This window comes from Harpegnathos saltator, unplaced genomic scaffold, assembly GCF_003227715.2.
Source record: "Harpegnathos saltator strain DR-91 unplaced genomic scaffold, Hsal_v8.6 scaffold51, whole genome shotgun sequence".
NCBI lineage: Eukaryota > Metazoa > Arthropoda > Insecta > Hymenoptera > Formicidae > Harpegnathos > Harpegnathos saltator.
This window is the reverse complement of record NW_020230327.1, coordinates 1,951,537-1,974,327: the sequence shown is the minus strand read 5'-3', so window position 1 is coordinate 1,974,327 and position 22,791 is coordinate 1,951,537. Positions and strand designations below refer to the sequence as shown.

General features: G+C 47.9%; 1 protein-coding gene across 1 annotated transcript in view; it reads right to left on the bottom strand.

The window, feature by feature from the left end:
• Positions 1–21,812, bottom strand: part of ssh (Protein phosphatase Slingshot) — an 88,226-nt gene extending 66,414 nt beyond the window's left edge. Inside the window, exons 1-3 of the mRNA XM_025302734.1 lie at positions 21,807–21,812; positions 20,246–20,388; positions 12,910–13,069 (exon numbers count right to left, since the gene is read on the bottom strand). Coding sequence (XP_025158519.1) covers positions 12,910–13,069; positions 20,246–20,388; positions 21,807–21,812 — 309 coding nt within the window. The remainder of the gene's footprint in view (positions 1–12,909; positions 13,070–20,245; positions 20,389–21,806) is intronic.
• Positions 21,813–22,791: the final 979 nt, after the last annotated feature.

The following is a 22,791-nucleotide window of genomic DNA, read 5'->3' as shown; positions in this document are numbered from 1 at the left end:
TACGAATCCGAAGTAATTTCCACAGGAAATTGCAAACCGGTCGTTCCCGGCCCTCGACTCCACTGTTAACCCACGGCGGAGAAGAATGCGGCGGGCGCGAGAGGAACGCGCGCGGATAACTACCGATAACAATTTATGAACGGGATGTAACGTACAGCCGGAGCCGGAGCCGGAGCCGGGGCCGTGAACGCACCATGAGGAGCGTTCACCCGCGTGACAAATCGCGCCGCTATTCGCAGCTTAATCCGGAAGTAGCCGGCGCGCGCGGTATTTATCCGCACGCCAACGCGCGACGATCAATCTCGGCACAATTACACGCGGATAATCTCGCCTCTGGCCGAGTTGTAATTCGAGGCGGTCAATTATATCATCGGGTCGTGCCTCGCGCCGCGAGACCGCCGCGAGAAGGCGAGAAGAAGGAGAATGATGACTCGTCGTCGAAGAAGCCACCGCTCGCGCCGTCCGCGGTAGCGGCGATAATAATTTCCGAAATACGAAAATGGCGAGCCAGTATATTTTCGTTGCTCTTCCTCTTCCTCTTCGTGCGACGAGCACGAAAAACCCGACGGCGAGAATTGACTCGTCGCTGCCGCGCGCCTCCTGTCCTGTGGCGTCTCGCAGCGAATTTCGCGGCGATCGGTCTCGCTCGCGGCGGAGGATCAACGGCGGCGGGGCCGAAAAGAACCCCGACTCGGCGCGTTCGTTGCTCGCAGAAAACCACATGCAGACCACGTGCAGCGGCCTGTGACGGCCAGCCGCGGCCAACGGCGTGGAACGCCAAATAAATCACGACGTTCGCGCGCGCGCGCGCGCGCGCGCGCCCCGGCAGAGCCGATTCCGCTCGTCCCCGGGGAAAAATCCGCCATTTTCCAGCGGCCGTTAATTCCTTCGCGAGGCACCGACCGCGAGGTGGCGATACGCGTCGCGGGTCCTGTCGCGCGAAACCTGCCAAGTCTAGAGCGTGTTTTGGGGTTGCGCTGACAAGTTTCCCTCATAGCGACCTTCCGCGGCATGCCCAAGAGCGATCGTTGCAATCGACATTCAGATCTCTGCACACAATGACCTTAAGAAACCTCAGACGAGCGGCCAAGCCGCGTGTGGGAGACGAGATGATTCGTCGCGAGTCCGCGGCGAGAGAAAGGAGATTCTCCGACTGGCGATTTGGACGGAGGCGGATCGGATTCGATTTCGAGGTGCGAGGACCGAGAACCGTGTGCGTTGCGGTATGTTCCCGTTCGAATTTCTCCGGGACGTTCCACGATCGCGCGCCCTCGCAGTCTTCTCTCGTGCTCGACGGCGCGCGATTCGTTTCGTGAAAACGACTCCGAGACAGAGCAGCGGAGATCTTCGAGCGGCAGGATATCTCCTCGCCGAGAAGCGGGGCGAGCGAGCGAGCCGCGTGCGTGTCTCTCTCTCTCTCTCTCTCTCTCTCTCTCTCTCTTTCTCTTTCTCGATCGGGCGTTACATAATAAAATATATTGAATATTCATGAAATATACCGAAAAAATATTCGCGGGAGAAATATATTGATATATCCAGGAGATATATTAATATATCCACGAAATATATATACTATTAGGGATAACGGAATAAAACATACACACAATAAAAAGAAATGTTGTTAACTAACCTGGAATTTAAATTAATTCTGGATTAAAATGGGAAGAACCCGTACTACAACCACGGAAACTGAAGGCTTTAAAATACGAAGATACTTCCCTCCCGGTATTCCCGTAATAATGTACTAAATATCTACGAAATATATTAACCCTTATTGTGCACGGTGGTGTCAAAACGACCCCAAAGATTCTCGATGATGATTTATGGTATGTTAATCTTCAAAAATAGGACTTGTACTGCTATCTACTGTTAGTTCTGTGTCTCCTCTTTCAGCCCAAGCACGATGCGCCATGATCTAAACGTCAGTACGATTCTGATTGTGAAGTGAAGTTGACACTCTCCTGTCTGGAGAAACTTTTTTCAAAGTCTTACTATTGTATTAATTTTTTTCTTAAAGAGACATATATCGAGAGTATTTCCTCAAAATTGCTGCACAAGACATTAAAAATCACGTTCGCTGCAATATTTTAAGTAAGAAAAAGTAATTTCTCGTGTTTTTTTGCTTCACAAATATTTTTTTCCCTTTTGAGATCAAATTTTATTCACAGAAACGATGCTATCATTTAAAAATATATTTGAAATATATCCTGGAACTTTTTCCAGCCGAGAAAAAAATAATGGTTTCATTGCAGTACGCATTTTTGTAGCTGGGCTCGCGAGAGACCCCCGTCGTATAACCATTATACGGCGATTCTACAGAAGTGTGCACAACAAGGGTTAATATATAGAGTATCCACGAAATATTCGAATATGCTGAATATCCACGAAATATATTAATATAGCGAATATCCACGAAATGTACCGACATACTGGAAATCCACGCCCACGCGTCAAGATGTCGCGACTTAGTCGGTGCGCGACCCACGTTCCGGATCCGGATTCACAGAGCCAGGGGCGAGTTGCCATCGGAAGCGATCGATTCCGGGCCGAAGAAAACCTCGAGACGCGCGCTATAAAGCACCGGAAGTGGCCGAGTCGACTGTAGGTTAATGATCGGTCGGGTCGCTGACACTCACCGCGCGTAAGCATAAAAGCTTGTCCCCGGCTCGCGCTCGCGCGCGGACGGGTAACGCGTAAGTTTAAGTACGGGCGTAAAAAGTAACGGGCCCTGCTGAAAAGAAGTCGACGAAACGACCTGTAGCGAATCACGCGGCCCCTTTACCTCGTTGTCCTTGTAGGGACCAGTTTCTCGTCGGCGGTGGCCGCCGCGCGCCGCGAGAGGAATCTCCGCAGGTTTCTTTGCAGTGCGCCCTTTCGGATTTCACCGGCAGAGAGGCATCAAACCTCTGAACGAGCGATGGCCGATCCGCGACTCCGCGTTTCCGCGGAGTTTCGCGAGCGCGCGCTTCCGCTCGCTAATTGGCCGGCGAACAACCGCGGGGACTTTTCATCGAGCGATCGCCGAATGGAAAAATGTCGTACGAGCGCTTCGCGCACGCGGCTCTTTGTATCTCCGCGCGATCTTGACAAGAATGACGTCGTGAATGATGTCGCTCTTGTGTGTTGAATTATGGAATTATGCGGCGTCTTCGATGAATCGTAAACACACATCGTAAATACCGCCGACCTATCGATTTGTCGATACGAGGATTGATCGTACGGTTTTAATGAATCGAACGATCGCCGTGAGAGCCGGCGAGATAATCTACATGCCGGATTACTTTTTTTATATTAATCACAATATTCATATGCGGTTGAACGAAACTGATCGATACAAGGAAAGAACCACTTTGCATTTTCATTATGTGAGAGCCGGATTTTCCTGCTTCTACCGACAACTTTTCTCATCGCTGTCAACGAACGTCAACGTGTCAACGTCGACGTCACACACTCGTGTGTGTTTCGTCAAGAATCTCGCGGCGCGATATCGCTCGCTTCGTCGATATTGTCGTTATTTCTTCCCTGCCTTTATACATTACACTTCAGCATCGAATAACGCGAATGAGACAAGCTATCGCGAGAAATTGCAGTCCAGATCCATGAAATTCCCTGCGAGCGGTAAGACGACATATATTTATAGCAGGCTCAGTGCGTTAAATTGCCTACGAACTCCCTGGTCTCTTCAAGTGGAAAAAAGTCCCCTGAAGAGGGGACCGCCGCGAGTTCTTCGGGTTTAGCCAAGCACATAGCGAACACGCTGCGAAGTATACAAGAGAAACTCTCAAAGAGGGCCGTTTTGATTGTAATACATTACAGTCCGTCAGGTCGGCCAGGACTCAAAGTGATCTTTGCAGCACGTGTGTGGTCTCGGCTCTTCCTCATCCACGTGAAAGAAGCGTTCTCTTTTTAGCGGCCGCTGTCGATGGCCATCTCATTTCCATGGTAATCGAGTAACCGGCAGTTCGGAATCGCGCGCGATCGACGAGACGATTTACGAGGTCGACGGTCATGGTGGTAACAATACGCGGCCCATAAAAGCGCCCACGTGTCTGTCCGCGAGCGCGAGAGCGAGAGAGGAAAGGAGCGATCGCGCGTTTTGCCGGACTCCTAGTCGCTTCCCCGGCGAAGAATCGCATCGGGAGATATTTACGAGCCCGCGACGCAACAACGTTGCTAGCAGCTGCGGCCGCTAGTTCATCATTAATTCCACGAGACTCGCATTACGCCGACGGCGCTCATTTATCTCGCCTTCTCTCTCTCTCTCTCTCTCTCTCTCTCTCGTGCGCACACGCTGGATGACCGCGCGACGGGGAATTTTATTCGGTGGCGATTCTTTTGTCGTCACGACCTTTAACGCGACGACCGCTAACATTTCGCATCGCGGTATTTGCTCGTCGGATATAATTACGCTATGATGCAAACCGTTCTGAGAGAGAGAGAGAGAGAGAGAGAGAGAGATGTGCACAATTGAAAGTTTTGCCGACATGTACGAAAGATTGTAATTATTTAATCGTAAAAATCATGTTGAAACAGAAAGAATGAAAATCGTCCCTAGACTAATCTCCAGTCGAGAGAGAAAGAGGGAGGAGGAGAGAAGTATAATTTGCCAAAGATATTTCCAGACCTTTCGTCCAATGCACGACTATGCAGTCATCCGTAATGATCTCTCCTTAACTTTCGCACCCGGCATTGTCCCGGTCGGTTTCACGACTCATAAAACACAATTAACACATATCCCATATGTTTCGCGTCTTATTGACTGTTTCTTGTTACCCCCCCCCTCTCTCTCTCTCTCTCTTCCGAACCACCAAACAGCGATAATTGGGATTGCGAGAGCGCCATGATCGATCATTAACCGCGGAATTTATGCCCCGACGACAGGGAATCGTCGAATTTGCCGATTATATGGCGAAGGAAAAAGAGAGAAGGAGAGAGAGAGAGAGAGAGAGAGAGAGAGAGACAGAGCAATAGAATCGTGATTCTTCCTCCTCTTCTTTTCTTTCTTATCGCGTCGGCCGTGCTTTTCGATTTGCGCGAAACGACCGTCGCTTAAGAACGCGCCGCAAATAGCGTGGAATGATAACGCGCGATATGTAACGACGATCGCATGTTCCTGGCGATTTAAAGTTACGTTAGCGGCATCATAAACGATTTATCACCGCGGCAATTTGCATCGCGGCAGGAGGAACACAGCCTACTAATGCATCGCGAAGTAACCGACAAGTGCGTATCCGGTGCGAGCGCGCTTTTTCCGCCGAACGACGCACTCACTTGAGCGTAAAAGAATATGACATAAAGATACAATAAAGATACACGCGCGCGCGCGCACGTGAGATATATCGTGCACGCACTCGAGCGCACAAAACGAGACGCTAAATCGTAATCGCGAGCCGTTAAAATCATGAGCCGTCGCAATGTCAGCCGGTACCTGCTATTTCAAAACGGGATAAATATATAGAAAAGTGCACACACCTCACCGATTTTTTTCAATTTGAAATATGTTACAAAGGATGAAATTCTGAGTGACTTTTCCTAATACAATTATACGGGGGTCGCTTGTAGTTTCTGAGATATTTGACTCTAAAGTTTTATAACTGTACGTCGAGAATGTATTTGAAGTAGACAAGCAGTTTTCATTCACTTTAAATATAGGAAACAGTACATATAAGCGGGAGAGGGGCTCCGCCCCCTCCTCCCCAAACAAATCCTAACCTAACCTAACTTGTTGCATCTTTATATATTTCTGGACACTGTTGCAAAAAAGTTCTCTTCTAGATCTATCACCTGGCTCAACTTAACTTATTATAATATTTGTATATAATTAGATGCTGTGGCTTTTAAGGAGATCTTGTCAATATCGCCCAACAATAATATAAAGATGCAATAAGTTAGGTTAGGTTAGGATTTTTTTGGGGGCGGAGGCCCTCTCCCGCTTATATGTACTGTTTCCTGTATATTTCTATGTAAACACTATGTTTGAATCAACTGTTTGGATTGTACTGTAAATAACCCCAGCTTATGATATCTGGAATTTAATTCCAGGATAATCAAAATTCCTTCTCCAAAACTTTAAGATATCTCGGAAACTATAAGCGACCTCCATATAGTTGTATCAGGACGTCACTCAGAATTTCATCCTTTATAACATATTTCAAAATGAAAAAACCGGTGAAGTGCACCCCTTTCTATATATTTACCTCTACTTTCAATATATTTCAACGTACAATTATAAAACTTTAAAGTCCAATATCTCAGAAACTATAAGCGATATAAGCCCCATATAATTGTATTAGAAAAAGTCACTCAGAATTTCATCCTATATAATATATTCCAAAATAAAAAATATCGGTGAGATATACCCTTTTCTATATATTTACCCAAAGCGGTCCTGTACTTTTATATTCCTTTATCTTTTTCGTCAAATGTACAAATTTACAATTCTGATTTTATGAAGGCTGATCAAGCTGCATAGTGCCTGATACACTGATGACTATCAGCTGTATTAAGTTATCTAAACCAAATTACTGGAACATGATAAATCATATGATTATATATATGAAAACAATCCACCACATTAATCTTGCTTCCAAAAGTAGTTTTTCTCCCGCTCCAACCACATTAAAACCACATTAAAAAGTTATAAATGAAAAGCTATGAATGAAGATAACTTAATAAACCGTAAACTTTCGTATCGAGAGCGTCGCTTCTCGGTGCGACAAAATCAGCGCGCGGCACAGCTACAAAATTCTAAGAAGAGACCAACCGTCAGACAAAAGCCGGATTAACTGCGCTCACTCTGCGCGCTGTATTATCGATGCAGCATTTCCAGCTGCCATTGATATTCTTTCCAGAGACCATCTACTAACGCGATCGCGCATCCGGTACTACCGTACAGACGCGCACGACGTTTCTGCATACGTCGGACGTTGCGTCGAGATCGAGGCTCGCGCGCGAAACGCGACAATTCTGACCAAGCGGCACAGCAAGCAGACGAAGGCGGCGCGGAGGGAAAGGAGAGAGAGAGAGAGAGAGAGAACGAAAGGGCGAGCGACGAGCGATATATTATTTCGCTCGGGGGATTGCGCGTTTATCGCGCGCCGGCGCACCGCGTCTCTCCGTTCTCTTTTCGTTCGACCTGGAGGATGAACACGGCGAATTGCTCAACTACCGAGAGCGAGATGACAATGCGGTGCCGCGGCGGCCCGAGCCTTTGCAGCACATCCTCGCGCTGCGGTCCTATCTTATAATGCGATTTATACCGTCGTAAAGGTCAGAATCATGAGCTTGCGACTTTATTGCTTATCCGCCTCCTCGCGATATTAGCCGCTCTCGCGAACTCGCGGCCGAGTGGTTTTAGCCGTTCCTCGTGTGACTTTTCGCCGAACGAAAGAAACGCCGATGCGCCGTGATATGCTTACGCGCGCGCGCGTGTGTGTGTGTGTGTGTGTGTGTGTGTGTATGTGTGTGTGTGTGTCGAAGTTACTCCCAGACTCAAGATATTGGCTCTACGTTAATTCTCACTCTCGGCGAGTTCGTTTCAAATGTTTCTTCGCCATCGGGAATGTAACAAATGTATGATAAATCTTAAATAATAAATAACTCGACACGTGCACACGGGACGAATATTACTGGCCGATTGCGTTGAAAGTACTGTTCGTGTGTGCTAACGGCACTAATACCACACCTCTCTCGATACATTGCGCAAGATAAAGTCGCCGATATATAATGTACGATATAAAAGTATGCGCACGCTACAGAAATCGCGCTACCATTGAAAGGATCAAGCTCGAGAGAGAGAGAGAGAGAGAGAGAGAGAGAGAGAGGGGAGAAGGAGAGAGCCTCTCCCGCACGGCCACGACTCGACACCTGATACCCGCCTAATCGCGAGATTATGAATCGCGCGATTAAAATGCACGGAATGCCGACCACCTTCAATCGATCCGCTCGCGACGCGATTTCTTTCGCCGGCAATCGATCCCGATAAGCGATCCGGTTTGACGATATCGACGAAAGCTGCGATGACCGGTGCGCGGCGGTCGAGGTGCGAGGAGAGAGAACAGGAAAACGAAGCGTCGCCCTTGACCCTTACGCGTCCCTCTCGACGTCGCGAACTGCGGCGTCCGAGACAACGTGACCCCCCCCTCTCTCTCTCTCTCTCTCTTTCTCTCTCTCGTCCTCGTCGTCTCTTTCACTCGCGCCGAAAGAGAACGCTCGCGAGTCGTCCCGAAGCGGGTCAGGGTTTTCTGCTAGCGCGACTTACTTTTTCTAGAGCTAGGGGCTTACCCCCAATCCCCAAGTCGAATTGCAAATTCGCGCATGTCGCATTCGCTCTTCGCACTCGACGTTTCTCGGCAGCGCGCGCGCGCGCGGCCGCAAAGTGCAGCAGCAGCAGCAGCAGCAGCAGCGGATTGAGAAAACAATGCCTCGGCGGAAAGTACGATCGATCGGCGAGAGAAGTACAGTCATCCAGCGCTTTCGCCCAAATTGGCCGATCGGATCATGCAAACGACGGACGCTGAGAGCGGCTGGTGAGAGTGTCCGATAGAAGTTGCTCCGAGTGAAGTTTCGTTTCGTTTCGCGCGCGTGGACACGCGCGAGAGAGTTACAGGTGTGGGGACGTATACATTACGCGCGGCGGGGCGTCGAATTGGATTATCACGTGGGGAGCGCGAGAGAATTCCCGGAGATTTTCCCCCGATACTTCCCCAAGTAAATCGATCTCTTAATTATTTGCTCAACTTTCCCTCCGCGTAATACTCGAGATCGTACTCTTACGAGGGCATCGAACCGCACTCTGAAGCATCTCTTCTCTTCAACGACACGCCCAACACGAGAAAGTTCCCCTATCTCTATATATACAGCTCTCAAAGCCGGATCGTATGAATCTCAAGTGTGACCTAATATGCGAAGAAAAAGAGGAAGGAATCCTTTTTCCAACTAATATTATCAATGCAATCGTGTTCGCGAGCGCAAAAAACCCCTCCCCCCTCCCACACACACACACACACACACACACACACGACGTCGCGCCTTTCTTCACTCTTCGCGGCTTCACCGACCGGAAGCGCTCGTTGCTCATCGGCCGCGACCTCAAATGCGTCGCCTTCGCTGACGACGACGACGATGACGGCGGCGACGACGACCCGCGCATGTGGGTCGCGCTTAGCCCACTTCGCGACTGTCCCGCCACATCGCGACATCGTCGCGCCGCCACCGAGTGGCTGCACCGAGTCGAAACGGTCCCACGTGGAAAATTCCAGGTCGCCGCGCACGGTCGCGCGGCAGACACGGCGGAGCTACGCGGCGCGTTTCGAGATCGCAAGTTGTTTCTCTCGTTCCCTTGTAGCTCGACCCGGTAAGCTCCTAGTCGGAGCGCTTATGATTATTCCACCCACGAAACGGCGAATTATCGCTCATTGAGCGTATCAAGCACGCGCTTTTCGCGCGCTCGTCCGATAAATCATAAATCCAATCCGATAGATAAATATATCTCGTTTACTTTTGTCAGTGTCCCGACTAGAAATTTTGATCAGGTTCATCTCACTTTGATAAGGAGCTAATAGGGTGAATGAAAGGTAATCCTAAGTAAGTCAGTCCTTATAATGTCCTAACGACAAATGAGTAAGGAAGACCTTTATAAGGTTGTAATGATTATAAGGTTGTAATGATTATAAGATTATAATGATTGGGTCCACATTAGGACCTTGATGTACCAACCTAGTGTATGATATAATATTCGGTTCGGTTGATCAGGTTCTTGTCGGGATCTTATTCATTGTATCTAATATGATTTGCATTGTCAAGTTTTAACAAAACAACTTTTGGGTGTCATTTCGAAATATAAAGATGTTTGCATTGAAAAAACACTTCAGATCACTTGAATATATTTGTAAAATGCTATAGAAACTATCCTTTTTTTAGCAGTCAATAAATAGTTGTAAAATTAATGTGACATGCAACTTTTCTCTTTAACACTTTATGTACTTTATGTCTTGTCACCTTGTGATACTTTATGATATTCATTTTGTTTCTTTTTCGTAACATTTTACAAGTATGCTCAAGCGATCTAAAATATTATTTCATGCAAATATCTTTTTATTTGGAAGTGACATGAAAGAATTTTCAGCGTGTCATTTTTTATTCCTAATGTCATCATCCAATATAGCCGTGGCGAGTAATCAGGAGCCGTAATTTGAAAAAAAGAAAAAACATAATGAGGATTCCATACGGTGACTCAATAAAGCCCTGACTATGAATCCTTACTAAGATCCTGATATCCACGCTGCGTTATATGACTTACTAGGATAGTATTACTTTATTGGGACCTAATGTCCAAATGAGGTTAACCTGATCCATGGATCATGGGATAAATTTCTAGTCGGGACAGGAAGATTGTGTAATTTGTCGAAAATTCGATGTACGCAGCGACATATAAAATTGATTTAAGCGAGTTCTCTCTTAGCGGGGAGAATTTCAAGGAAAAGCGCTCCTTGCGGCTTTTTAATCTTCGAGATTAAACTTCGCGGTAATCGCGAGTCTCGGATGCTTTGATTAAACGAAGGGAGACCGCGAGGCGAAAACATCTCTCGTATTTTATGTGAGAACGCATTGTTCGGAGCCGTTGTTGTGGATATATTACTTTAAGAACCTCTGACGGAAATATTACAGGCTACGCGGAACTTCCTCGTGCACGGAGGAGAATATAACGGCGGAGCGGCGCTTCCGTGTTGTCCGTAAAGGAAATTGAAGTCCCCGTGTCTTAGGGGGAAGGAAAATTTCCGCGACTTGTGTTAATTGCCTGACGCGCGGAGAAGAGAGGTGAAGCGCATTAATTAACTCGGCGGGCATTAATCACGCAGCGCACACACCGCGTGGCCGACGTGTAAACGTTTACGCACAACACGATCGATCGAGACAAAAGTACGCGTGATAGTTTCAAGAGTCGTCGTCGGCCGTCGATCGGTAAAATTCGCGCCGACGAAACGTACGAGATTCGAGTGATGTGTACGCTCTTTTTTGTTTCGGATCAACGGGTATTGTGGAGTGGTAACCGGGTGGTAACTTTGCAGAAATAAAGGCCATCCGCTGATTTCAATAATTTTTACTTGTGTTATTACGCTCATCACTGTGTATGAATAATATTGCGAAGATCTTGACCGGAGCTTTTCGCTTGTCGAAAAATTATCGATAGAGAAAGATTGAAAAATCTTATAGTTGACGTGAATGCTGAAGAACATGAGGGGCTTCGCCCGTTCGTGTATTTATATTATGCGTATTTATATTATTATTGTTACATGTACACTGTGACATGTTGTGTTCTTTAAAGACTCGTCTTCGCTAGAGCGCAATTTCCAACTCGCGGAAAATATCAACAACGAGAAAGCAAATCATCGTCCGATCAGCTGATTTCAATAAGAAAGGTAAACAAAAACAACTTATTCTCGGCGTGACACAAAAGCGCGTAGTCTACATGGAATGTGAGAAAATTGCATTCCACTCATTGAGATAAACAACAAACGCGGACTGAGACCTTCGCAACGTCGCTCCGGGCGATGATCTCTCTTTGACAAACCACCTCAAAATTACCGGAACCGGAAAATGGATACGGATGGGCCGTATCTCTACCTAATCAAGCATCCAGAGCCACACCGAAAATCAAACCGACAAGGAAAGATACAGTAGACTGCGGGTCGGCAAGTTCCAGGTAGCGAGAAAACGCACAGACCACCGTTGATAATAAATCCGCTCGATTTTCGCACGCGACAAGCGCGACGATAAGAGAGAATTGGCTCGGAGGATCGCGGCGAGTGACGTCGGCGAATATTTCGGGGCAAGTTCGCGAGCCTCATCAAGACTGCGCGGCGGCGCGGACGGGCAGAGTGCAGCAGCAAGCAGCGTTCACCGCTTGTTCGAACACGCGGGGCTCCGGCGCGAGTTCCGTCGTTCCGTCGTCCTGGCGGCGGCCATGCCATGCGAAGCGGAATGGTAAAACCGCTGTAATTCAACGCGTATCCCCGACGCGCAGTGGAGCGCGCAAGAGCGACGAAGGCGCGAGAGCGAAGGCGCGCAAGCTGCCAATTTCTCGAACGCGCGCATTAGGGAGACCACATGGTCTCCGCCAACGGCCTCGCGTGGTAACCGCGCCGAAACGTGACTCCGCGCGAAATTATCCCGCCGTGAATCGCGCAAGAGCTGGTAGCGACTCGATCGCGAAAAAGCCCGTCGAGATACGAGGTACTCGACTGAGTGTCCGTCCGTCGGCCGCGCGAGCAGATGCCGCCGTCGTCGTCGTCGCCGCCATCGCACATGGCCGACGCGCGCTGCCAATTTGCGACTCGCCAATTCCCGGAATCCGCGAAATATTTTTAGCGGCCGCGTAGTACTTCGTTCCGTTGTTCCGCTCGGGTGCGCGGCTCTGTGTGACGTTTGCGCGAAAGACACGTGCTCGGAGTCGGTCATTTCGAAATCGCTTCTCGCCGTCGAATTGTCCGTCGGCGAGGCCAGAGATTTATATAGACGTCACGCGACGGCGAGGTGTACGAAGCGGAGGATTTTTTTGCGAAGGATCAAGGAGAACACGCGAGTTCTCATCGGATAAAAAATCTCCTCTCCTCAAGTACGAGGGGAAGGTACGCTCGCGATAATTATAACCGCCTGTATAAATTACAGGCCTAAGGAATAATTCCATACAGTTTATATGCAACGTATCATTTGTTTGTTCGGGCTTGGCCTCCGCGAGATAAATTGCGCGAATCGCCAAGAGAGCATGAAGTAAGGTCTATTCTGAGACGCTTCTCACGAGGAAACGTGCCGCCGCGCGCCGAGCTAGAAAGGGTTGCGCGCGCGCGTCTGTCGTTCACCCGTGGAAATCTAATAACCACGATCTCGCGGAAATTGTTTCGTACTCACCATCTTCAGAGTCTCCTCGGGTCTCAACAGGTAGAACATGGATTGCAAGTGCTGCTGGATATCGCATCCTGCCGCCGAGACTCGCCTGGAGGGCCGAGCCCTTTCGTTCGGCGGCAAAACCAGGGCTGCGCCTTTTCCCGCGAAGTAACATTCGCTCAGGCTGTAAACAGACAAGCGGATGATGCGTGAAAAAATATCCGGGTTGTCGCGACAATTTCAGCAAAATTCAAAAGCTAAGGCCGCTCACGCGCGCACGCACGCACGCGTTATTTTATCTAGAGAAATACGACGGCAGTCTGAAAAGTTGCCAGCCTAACAATGGAAGAAAATTTGGTTTGCCGTGAAATATGTTTTATTTTTCAATATAAACCCATCTTGCGCAAAGCTTTTTCAACTGGTGCTACTACTCGAATGATTAGACAGATCGAATAAAATTTTTAAAATGGGTTTATATCAGGGATGCCACTTTCCGATACAATTATAGTTCGACCAGTTTCTAATGCCATGTATGCGCGTCAGGTCGAGAACTTTTCAGACTGCCTACGTAATTCTCCGGGCCGCGCGAAATATTTCGGCAAATCGTATCGACCGTCGACGAGCGCCGTCGAGAGATTGGGAAGCACTGCTTTAGGAAAATAATCGCGTCCTCGTCGTTCGTTGCATCAGCGTATACGATACGTAAACGATATGCATAAACAACTCCAGACGTTGAACAGATGCGAACGTACACGCGTGTGCAAGTGTATTAATATTTAGGAACACAGCGAGAGCGCGTTGATTGATCGATCTCTGAAATACTGATTAATATATCGTTCAATAACACGTGATTTAAATAGCCGCATCTTTTCGAAAGAAAACGTCACACAACTCTCCGAATAGTGTGTGCTACGAGATCAAAATTTATGAGATTCCTATTTGGACGTTAAAGTACTCCGGATAAGACTCGCGGAGTCGATGAGTCCACGAAGTAGTTTCGAGATGCTTGCATGTTGCTTGTCACGCGAGGAACGTTGTCGAAAGAAATGCCCGCGCGTTCTCTCTTGACTCATCTCCGCCATATTTGCAAGACTTAAATATACTGCGTTAAGGGGGGTTTCGAGAAAAAACGCATTTGAAAGTTTAGATATACTTAAACAACGGCCGTGCGCGCTAACGTATTTCAGCTCGTAGCTCCGTTAAAACCATGAATTTCAGAAAATCCTCTCACAGGAGTATTCTACACACAAGTAGCAAATAAAAAAGTACAAAAAAAAGAATAAAAAAAAAGAAAAAAAAAAGAAATCGATTTTTTTGAGCCCATGAGAGAGAACCCCCCCATTTTAATTAGGAACCGCGCGACAGACAAGCCGCAGCTCAAGTTCAAGGAATGACAATCGATGAGCTCTCGACTTACTTGAGAGGGGGCGAAAACTTTAGACGCAATTTTGGCGCTCCTAAACAGCTGTCGGCGGCTTTTAATCCCCGTCGAGATAACGGAAACGCTCATCGCGATCCACTCGTGTGCACAGTTGGTTTCGCGGCTGCTCCAATTAGCAGCTCGCGGTAGACTATCGAGTTTTAATTAATTAACGCAACTACGCGATCAAATGCCGTTGCCGATACGTACGTCGATGAGAAGTAGTGAGCGGCAGATGTATCGTTTAAAGGACGCTGCAGTATTCATCGCGCAGGAGCGCGCTGCGTCGAAAATATCGAGATTGCCGAGCGAGAGGCACACGCGGCGCGCGCGTGTGAATAATCCGCTGAAATCGGCCGAAAGACTCTCATCAGCTCAATTAATCAGATTAACTAAATCCAGCGAGACAAGTGGAACGCAATCCAGTCTAACGAACAAGTCCACTTAAATTCGAGGGAAGCGCCCACATTATTCATATTCAACCGCACACACGTCGGGGGGAGGGAAGGGGAGGGGAGGGGGGGGGAGGGGGTTTAATTGACGAGAAGAATCCTCCGCGCACTCCAAGCGCGTCTCGCGGAGCGTGGAGGACTCTCAAAAGCGGTCCTGTACTTTCGAGCGGTCGCTCCATGCGCTTGCAGAGTGAAATCTTCGCAATTATTCAAACGATCCCTCAAATCATTAACAACCGAGATCAAGCGTCTCGGAGAGAGAGGTGCCGCGTGCGCAGCAGTTACCTCGACATCACCAGTGGCGTGCGCCACTGATACAGTCGCATCGACCGACATCACCGTCAATTAGCCTGAGCCATTAACGAGAGAGCCGCTCTCGTCTCTGATACAAAGAAACGCAAGGTATCCCGCGCGCCGCGAGTCGCGCTCGCTTCGGAGAGAAACGTATCCTCGGCGCGCCTAATCCGCGAATCGCGAATCCATCGCGAGGACGAGGAGGCGCATTCGAGAGATTATGCGCAAAGAGTCGGCGCACCGCCACGCTCCGGCGGCTTCTCCGACAGACGCGGCGATATTTCGCGTGTTTCGCCGGCGAATTAACTCCGCTCCGACGCTTCGTCATATCTGCCCGCGTCTCCGCCGTCATTATCGCGCGCGAGCGAGCGAGCGCTCCTTCGGCGCTTCCTGATAATGAACGGGCGTCTTTTCTTTCCACGCACGCGCACGCACATATACCTGCGATAACCACGCGTCCAAATCCGTGTGCGCGTATTTACACGCGATTGCGTACACGCTCGTGACGCTCGGTTTTTCTCAGGCTAAGTAAACCGTCGCGTTCTCATACGATGACCAGACCACTGACCAGACATGCCGTTTGGAACAGGCGAGCTTCCGCCTATCGTGCGGCGACACAATAGAAAGTTTCTCCGTCGGGGACCTCGGCCGCGAAATGAGCGCGTGCGACGCGCGGAACGCGAAGCTGCGGATCGCGAGGTTCGCCGAGGTGCACCTCGATATCAAGTATTATAATACAATAATTCCGCGATCGTGACGTGACGCGTAATGACACGCCGAATCAGAGCGAGACGACACGCGGAATGGAATATGGAATCGATGAACCGTTGACTGGAGGAATTATAGAATCAGATCCTGCAGGAGGATACCTCGCGCGCGCGCGCGCGCGCGCGCTCGAGCGACAGCCGCCAATTCCCGCTTCGGGATCGCGAGCACGCTCCAGCGGGGGATGAATGCCGTTGAGTAACGTCGAGATGGCTCCATTTAGCTCATCAAGTCGTCACGACCGCGTCTCTCTCTCTCTCTCTCTGGATCACAACGTCGTAAGCGCAGCCATGATAATGACCGGCCGTGAAAACGACGGCGATGATAAACGAGCGACTTCGCGGTCAGGGAAAACCAAAGTGAAAACCTATCGCGTCCTCGCAATTGGTAATGTTCCTCCTCGCCTCCCTCCTTGACCGAACCTTCCAAGCGCCTTTTCTAATAGTGTTATCGAGAGGCTCGACGATAACTTTCACACGACGGGATCGCCTTAGCGTGACGCGGCTCATTACACGCACGAGCTTATTAACAAATTGGGCCAAGTCAATCTCCGTCGACATTTTCTTCAATATTCACCGTCAAGCGATCAGCTCGGCCTTCTGGTTGTTAGCCGAGCCTGCTCTATATAGAGCACGAGTCCGCGTTGGCCGGTCGACTAAATTATATACAGGATGTCGCGGAATTGGTGGAAAGTGGCCGCGACGTTCCCTCTGCCAGGACTTAGAATCGTCCAAGTTTTTTCCTCTGTGTGTGTGTGTGTTCATGACGACTGCCATTAGACGAGCATCGGAGGACAAGCGCGATCTCGCATGGTCTTTTGGCAGTGTTTGGACAGCGCTGACAGACAGGCGTACAGCTCGCGCGAGTGTTGTATAGATCCGCGGACGTACTCGCCGAGGATTCTGTCTCTGTCTTTGAGTGTTCCCTGAATATTTCAGCCTGTGCAAACTACACCCCATTGTTTACCCACGCTACGTCCAACGTAAACGGAAGTGCAGCTGCGAGAGCCGCGAGCCGGTGTATCTCGCGAAATATACGTGAGTTAGCCGGATCGTTGATCGCGCGCGCAGCGATCTTCTTTTCAGCGTCGTCCCCGTTGTGCTCGTGGACGATTTACCGCGCTGGCTCGTAACCCTCCCCCCCCCCTCCCCAAGATAATCTCGTGGACAAAGGCGCGACAGAGAGCTCGTCCTTCGCGGCTCTAATTATAGCGGCGCGTTTAGACCGTGCCAGAACGTGAATCGCCCATTTCCATTGCCGGGGCGACCCGACGGCGGAGGGTCAATCGCGATTCAACGCGACTTCGAGTCTCGGCGAATCGGCCGGCGACAAGTCGCCGAAGCGCGACTTTCTAATGGCATTATAATCGCGCGCGGCTAAACGCGCGCGCACTCGCTCGTTATCGGCCGATCCCGAAATAGCCGGCGCGCGATTTTACACATTGACGGCGATGATCGCGGCCTCGCGTTTACCGTCGCCGGCCGATTTCCTCGGATCGACCCTAATTGCGAACGAAGGGGTTTCGCGGGTTCGCGACGCGCGATCGCCCCGTCTCTCCGTTTGCGAGAACGCTAACGAGCGAGCAATTCGCGAAAGCGCTAAAACTAGCGGCCGAGAGAGAGAGAGAGAGAGAGAGAGAGAGAGAGAGAGAGAGAGAGAGAGAGAGAATGGGAAAACATGGCGCGTCGTAAACGCGTCTTACAATATATTTTACAGCATCGTCGCGCGCGACCGCGCTCTTTTTACAGCCGGACGCACAGCGGGACGAAACATAGGGATATGCGGACATCGTACTTTGCAGGCAAAATATAGCAATTAGCGGAAAGCTGAATATTGGGATGAAGACATTTGGTCAAAAGACGATTACTCGTAAACAAAAAATTAACTTTGCAAATGTTTAAAAAATTATTGTTTAAACAATTCGTTGAAAATGCGAGGTGCCAGGAAACTGATAGCGTCATTCAATTCTACGGGAAAAACTTACATAGAATCCATGTGCTGGACAATTTTTTCTCAACCCTATTTATTAATAAAATAAAAAATGTTTCAATGGATTGTCTTCTATCGCCGCACACAGTGGATCGAAACTTCAAATTCTGTGGACATCGACTAAAATTCTGTTCGGAAACAAAATTTTGTGCAGAAATAAGTTTGAATGAAATTAATTTTCATAAAATATTTTATTTATAATGTTTTCGTATACCATTCTGATAATAATAGTATTGTAACGAATATACCATGGTATATGAATATACAGTGTTCCTATTCGGTTTCAACAACTAGCACCACGTGAAGGTAAGGAGCAAGCTAGCCTTGGGCAAGTTATATCAAATCTTCTTGCAGAGAAATTCAATAAAATATTTGTTACATATTTTTGAAAATTTTAAGATTAAACAATCTGTATGAAAACACAAGAAAAAATTGCAAGACTAGTGGATTTTGTGAAGCAAAATTCGTGAAAACAGCCAAGGATAACGATACAGCACAGAGGTTCTTCGCAAATCCTTTGATTACGTATTATGTGTATGAATGGAACTGGATTAAACGAAAGAACTACTCGAAATTTTGCGATTCTTTTTCAATCCGTTGCAACAGATTGAAAAAAATTGATATCTTGTTTCTTATCCATGTGACGCTGACTTGAAACCAAACAGGAATATTTAAAATTCAATAAGAAAAAAATATTGTTATAAAAATATTATGGAAATATATAAACAGAAATTTTACTGAAATTTTCATTACAAATGATTTCTGGGCGAAATTCTGTCTCCGAATCGAATTTTCATTCGTGTACAATTCGTGTACATAATAAGTTAGATGTTTTCTATCCACTATATACGATAAGGTATAGGAGAAAAGATCGCACGAGATCGCAGCTGAAACCTATACGGACTTTTTACCATATGAATGGTTTCTTTAAGTCCTATTTAGTAGATCTTGAACAAATATGAACATTTTTTTTAATTATTCAATAAACATGTGTGAGTTGAGTTACGATTTCGTTCTAATTCATCATAGAGAAAAATGCGTAAGATATAACAAAATCCGGCAACGGATATGATAAAAATGTTCTTGAAGAACCATTGAATTGTGTACCATAGGATCGATAATTATTTATATAAAATACAGCGAACACAAATGGACGACTTGTGCTTAACACATTTTACTTATCACAGAAACTCGAGACTTTAGACGCTTACGGTATCTATATTACTCGTTACTTAATATTTCCTGCATTCGTATCATATATTACAACTATTTTACAATACATTCTAGTAGATGAAGTTGTGAAATTCGAATTTTTTTTATTTTTGGCTCGATGTCCAGCTTTTTCACCGTTTCGATCCACTGTGCGGCGGCGGCGGCGGCGGCGGGGGAATTTTCGCTCGGCCGCCGTTAAGCGTCTTCAAGGCTGCGGATCGCTCGGTGCTTTTACGATAGACACACACGCGACGCACACGGCGAGCCGAGCTCGTTCGACCGTGGCGCATAACTGCATAATTAACGAGAATGATCGGCCAAATAAATTGCGACGGCCTGTTCAAATAACGCCGGCACGTCTGATCCCGAAGGCGGAATAAGGACCGGCCGAGGCGCGCCTCGGGCCGCAATAATCAAGTACGCCCTGCTTGCCCCGGCACGAATATCCTTCGTGCGCCGCGAGATCATGAACAAGAACGCGTCGCGGGATACTCGACAGCTCGAGCACGAGCTTCGTTAATAGTCCGAGGGAATTCGGCGCTCGGATACGGAGCGGGAATAAAGTACCGCGACGAGGAGGAGGAGGAGTCTTCCCGCTGATAAATTCGATACGAAAAATAACGCCGGCAGTTGCCGTCACGTATCTCAAGCAACAGCGATAAATTCATTTGCCGCGTTTAATGCGCGCACGCGCGCGCGCGCGCGCGCGACGCGCGTCCGCGCGGCGAGAAATTTATTGACCGCGCGTTTAACTACGACTCGTACGCGACAAAGAGCCGCGTGTCGACGGCGATAAATTTATCCAACGTGCATTTGAGCACAGCCGGTCGTGCGCGGACGCGGCCCAGTCGATTTATTCAACGTATTTAAGCACAAAAGAGCGCCGCCGCGCCTCCGCTTTTCCGCGCGTTCCCGCGCGAGCTGTCGCCTCGCGGGGAAAACGCTTCCGCGCGCGCGACCTGCACATATCCCCGGTCCTGCGCCTCTGATCATTCGGTATTTACCAGGCGATCGTCTGGCCGTCCGAGATAGCGTGCCCGCAACAGCGGCACAGCACACCGCGCGGGGTAACACAGCGCGGCGGCAGCTGACGCCACGACGATGAATCGCGTTGGGATCTTTTCAGAGCGGCCTCGCGCGCGCGCGGAGAGACGGCCGACGAAGCGAGAAGCATGAAAAGGATTAACGAGGCGGATCCATCTTTTTCCGCAACAAAGCGGTCCTTTACCTGTCGACGTAGCCGTCGTTCACGTATATGGCCGGTAGTACCCCTGCGTTGGCTGCTGCAGGGGCGCTCTCCTCGGGCCTCTCCGTAATGGCGCACTCGCGAGATTCGCCGACAACTACGGAAATCGGTCGGCCGACGGGGGACTAGAGGGATCGTACGAGGGGGTGTGAATCCCCCCCCTTCCCGCGAGAGTACTCGCTCGGCACAGAACAAGAGAGACACGAAGACGACGACGACGTCGTTGACGTTTCTCCGCGCCCGGCACGACCGCGATTCCCCTGCCGCGACCTGCCGCGGGACAAGAGGAAGTCGACCCGGGAGGTCGTTGGAGGACCTCGCGCGAGGTTGATGCGACGATGATCGCAGGAGCGATCTGCCGCGCGAAACCTGAGGACTCGCGGACGTCACGAGAGGAAGGAGATCGCGCGCGAAAATCGTTCGTTAAAGACCACGTTTCTCCAGAGCAAGGGGGAAGGAGGGAAATAACAAGGATGCAGGCGCGAGAAGACGGCACGCTGCAATGCTGCTCGCACACGTGCGATTAGGCGGAGAACCGGCGGGATACTAAAATCATCTCGGGATTTAAGCTAGAACGAAACGGCGATACGTGGGCGGATCTCCGCGCGAGCGGAACGCTCGCTCGCTCGCTCGCACGCAGGCTCGCTCGAAATATATCGGCTGGCCGTATTATTAGCGCCCGCAAAGAGACCGTCGTCGTCCCTCCTTATTACACACCGAGTATTTGCACGACGACGAGACGAGGGAAATTCGTGGAAATCGCGCTGTCGCGCGGGACACGCGTCCGCGCGGCGCGCGACGCAGTTCCGATGCTCCCTGTTCGGCGTTTATCGCGCGTATCGGCGCGCGCGAATCGCACGCTGCTGTGCTGTGTCGTACACCTCTTCTTTTACGCGCAGAAGCAGGAAGAGGTGCATGTGGAAAAATGACGAAAGTGCTGCTCGCGCGTCTAAGGGCCTAGATAACGCGGAGAAACTTGAATAGCGTGACGCAAGCGATGAGGAAATTGACTTGGTCAAAACTGATTTATTCTTTCTACGGTCCAAAAATATTCCACCGCGATTGGCTCCAATTTGTTTGTTGCTCTCAAGTTATTCTGTGTATCCGGGCTTTGAGGGAATTTTACACATGCGGAGCAGGCAGTTTTCAAGGCTATTTTTACGAATTTTTTTTAACAGAAACGGTAGGATCGGTAGACATGAAATTTTCACAGTGTATTCACGGTGTATAATGTTCAAAGTATAAATTTGTTACTATCTATATGGAAAGTACATATAAGAAGAACTTTAGCCCGTGTTTATCTGGAAACACCATTTTCTTAAACTGTCGACACGAATATCCAAAAACTACTACTGAAACGAATAAATTGAAATTTTTACACAATATACATATGTAGATATGTATAGAGTTTTCGCCCTTATCTCGAACACAGTTATATTTTATTTTATTTATTTTTTTTTAACATGATTACAAGTTGGAAAAGTTTCATTTTCGATACTTTCTTCTTGTACAGTCATTATTTCTCCAAACTTGGCTTCATTGCCTTCATTTTGGTACGGACTATAATGGCAATCATATATTTTAAAAATCTTTCTCACATTTTGGTTTCAGAGTAGTGAGAGGCTCGGAATTGTGTCGACAGCAAACATAGAGCTCGCAAACGGATGACTGTATTTTTACCTATAATTACAAATTGGACCGGGATTCTTGTGATTCGATAAAATTTATTTTATATTTTAAACATTAAACATTAATACACTGTGAAAATTTCACATCCATTTATCTTATCGTTTTTGTTAAAAAAAATTCGTAAAAATAGCCTTGAAAACGGCCTTCCGCATGTAATTCCCCGCTTAACCTTTAGAGGACCGGCATTTTTCCTTTAAAATTTGCAATTTTTTCGCGGAAAATTTATATATATGTAACCATCATGTCGCGTAGAGTTTTCGAGTTTGTTAGTGGCTCCTATAGGAGCCACCCCCCGGTCCGAAACGGAACGGCCAAGATAAAAAATTTTCAAAATTTGGATCTTGACACTTTCAGGGGTGGTTTTTATATCGCTGATCATCATTTTGTTATCAGATTATCGAAATTTTATAAAGAAAGACAATTATCTAAAATAAGTCTATATTACTATAAGTAATCTCATACGGTGATAAAACTTTCCTTTAGCATAACCCAGAGTTAACGACGTGGACGTAGAAAGTTATGTAGCTTCTTCATTTTTTTATATCTTTTGTTATTAAAAAAGTTTTTTTAATTATTTCATTTTTTTATATAATTTTTTAAATTTTGGTTTTAAAAAATAATGAAAATTATTTTATTTCAAAAACTATTTTTCTGTATTTTTCATATTTATTTGTTACTTTTAGAGTGATTGTTATCACGCACTGTGCGCAATCGAAACTCTAATAGCGTTGTGTGCTAATTTTATATAATTCTGAGAGAAAGTGGGCGTTTCTATTACAAAAACGTACCAAGCAAGCAAATTACTATGCAGTTAAAATATTAAACTTGTTAATAAATGT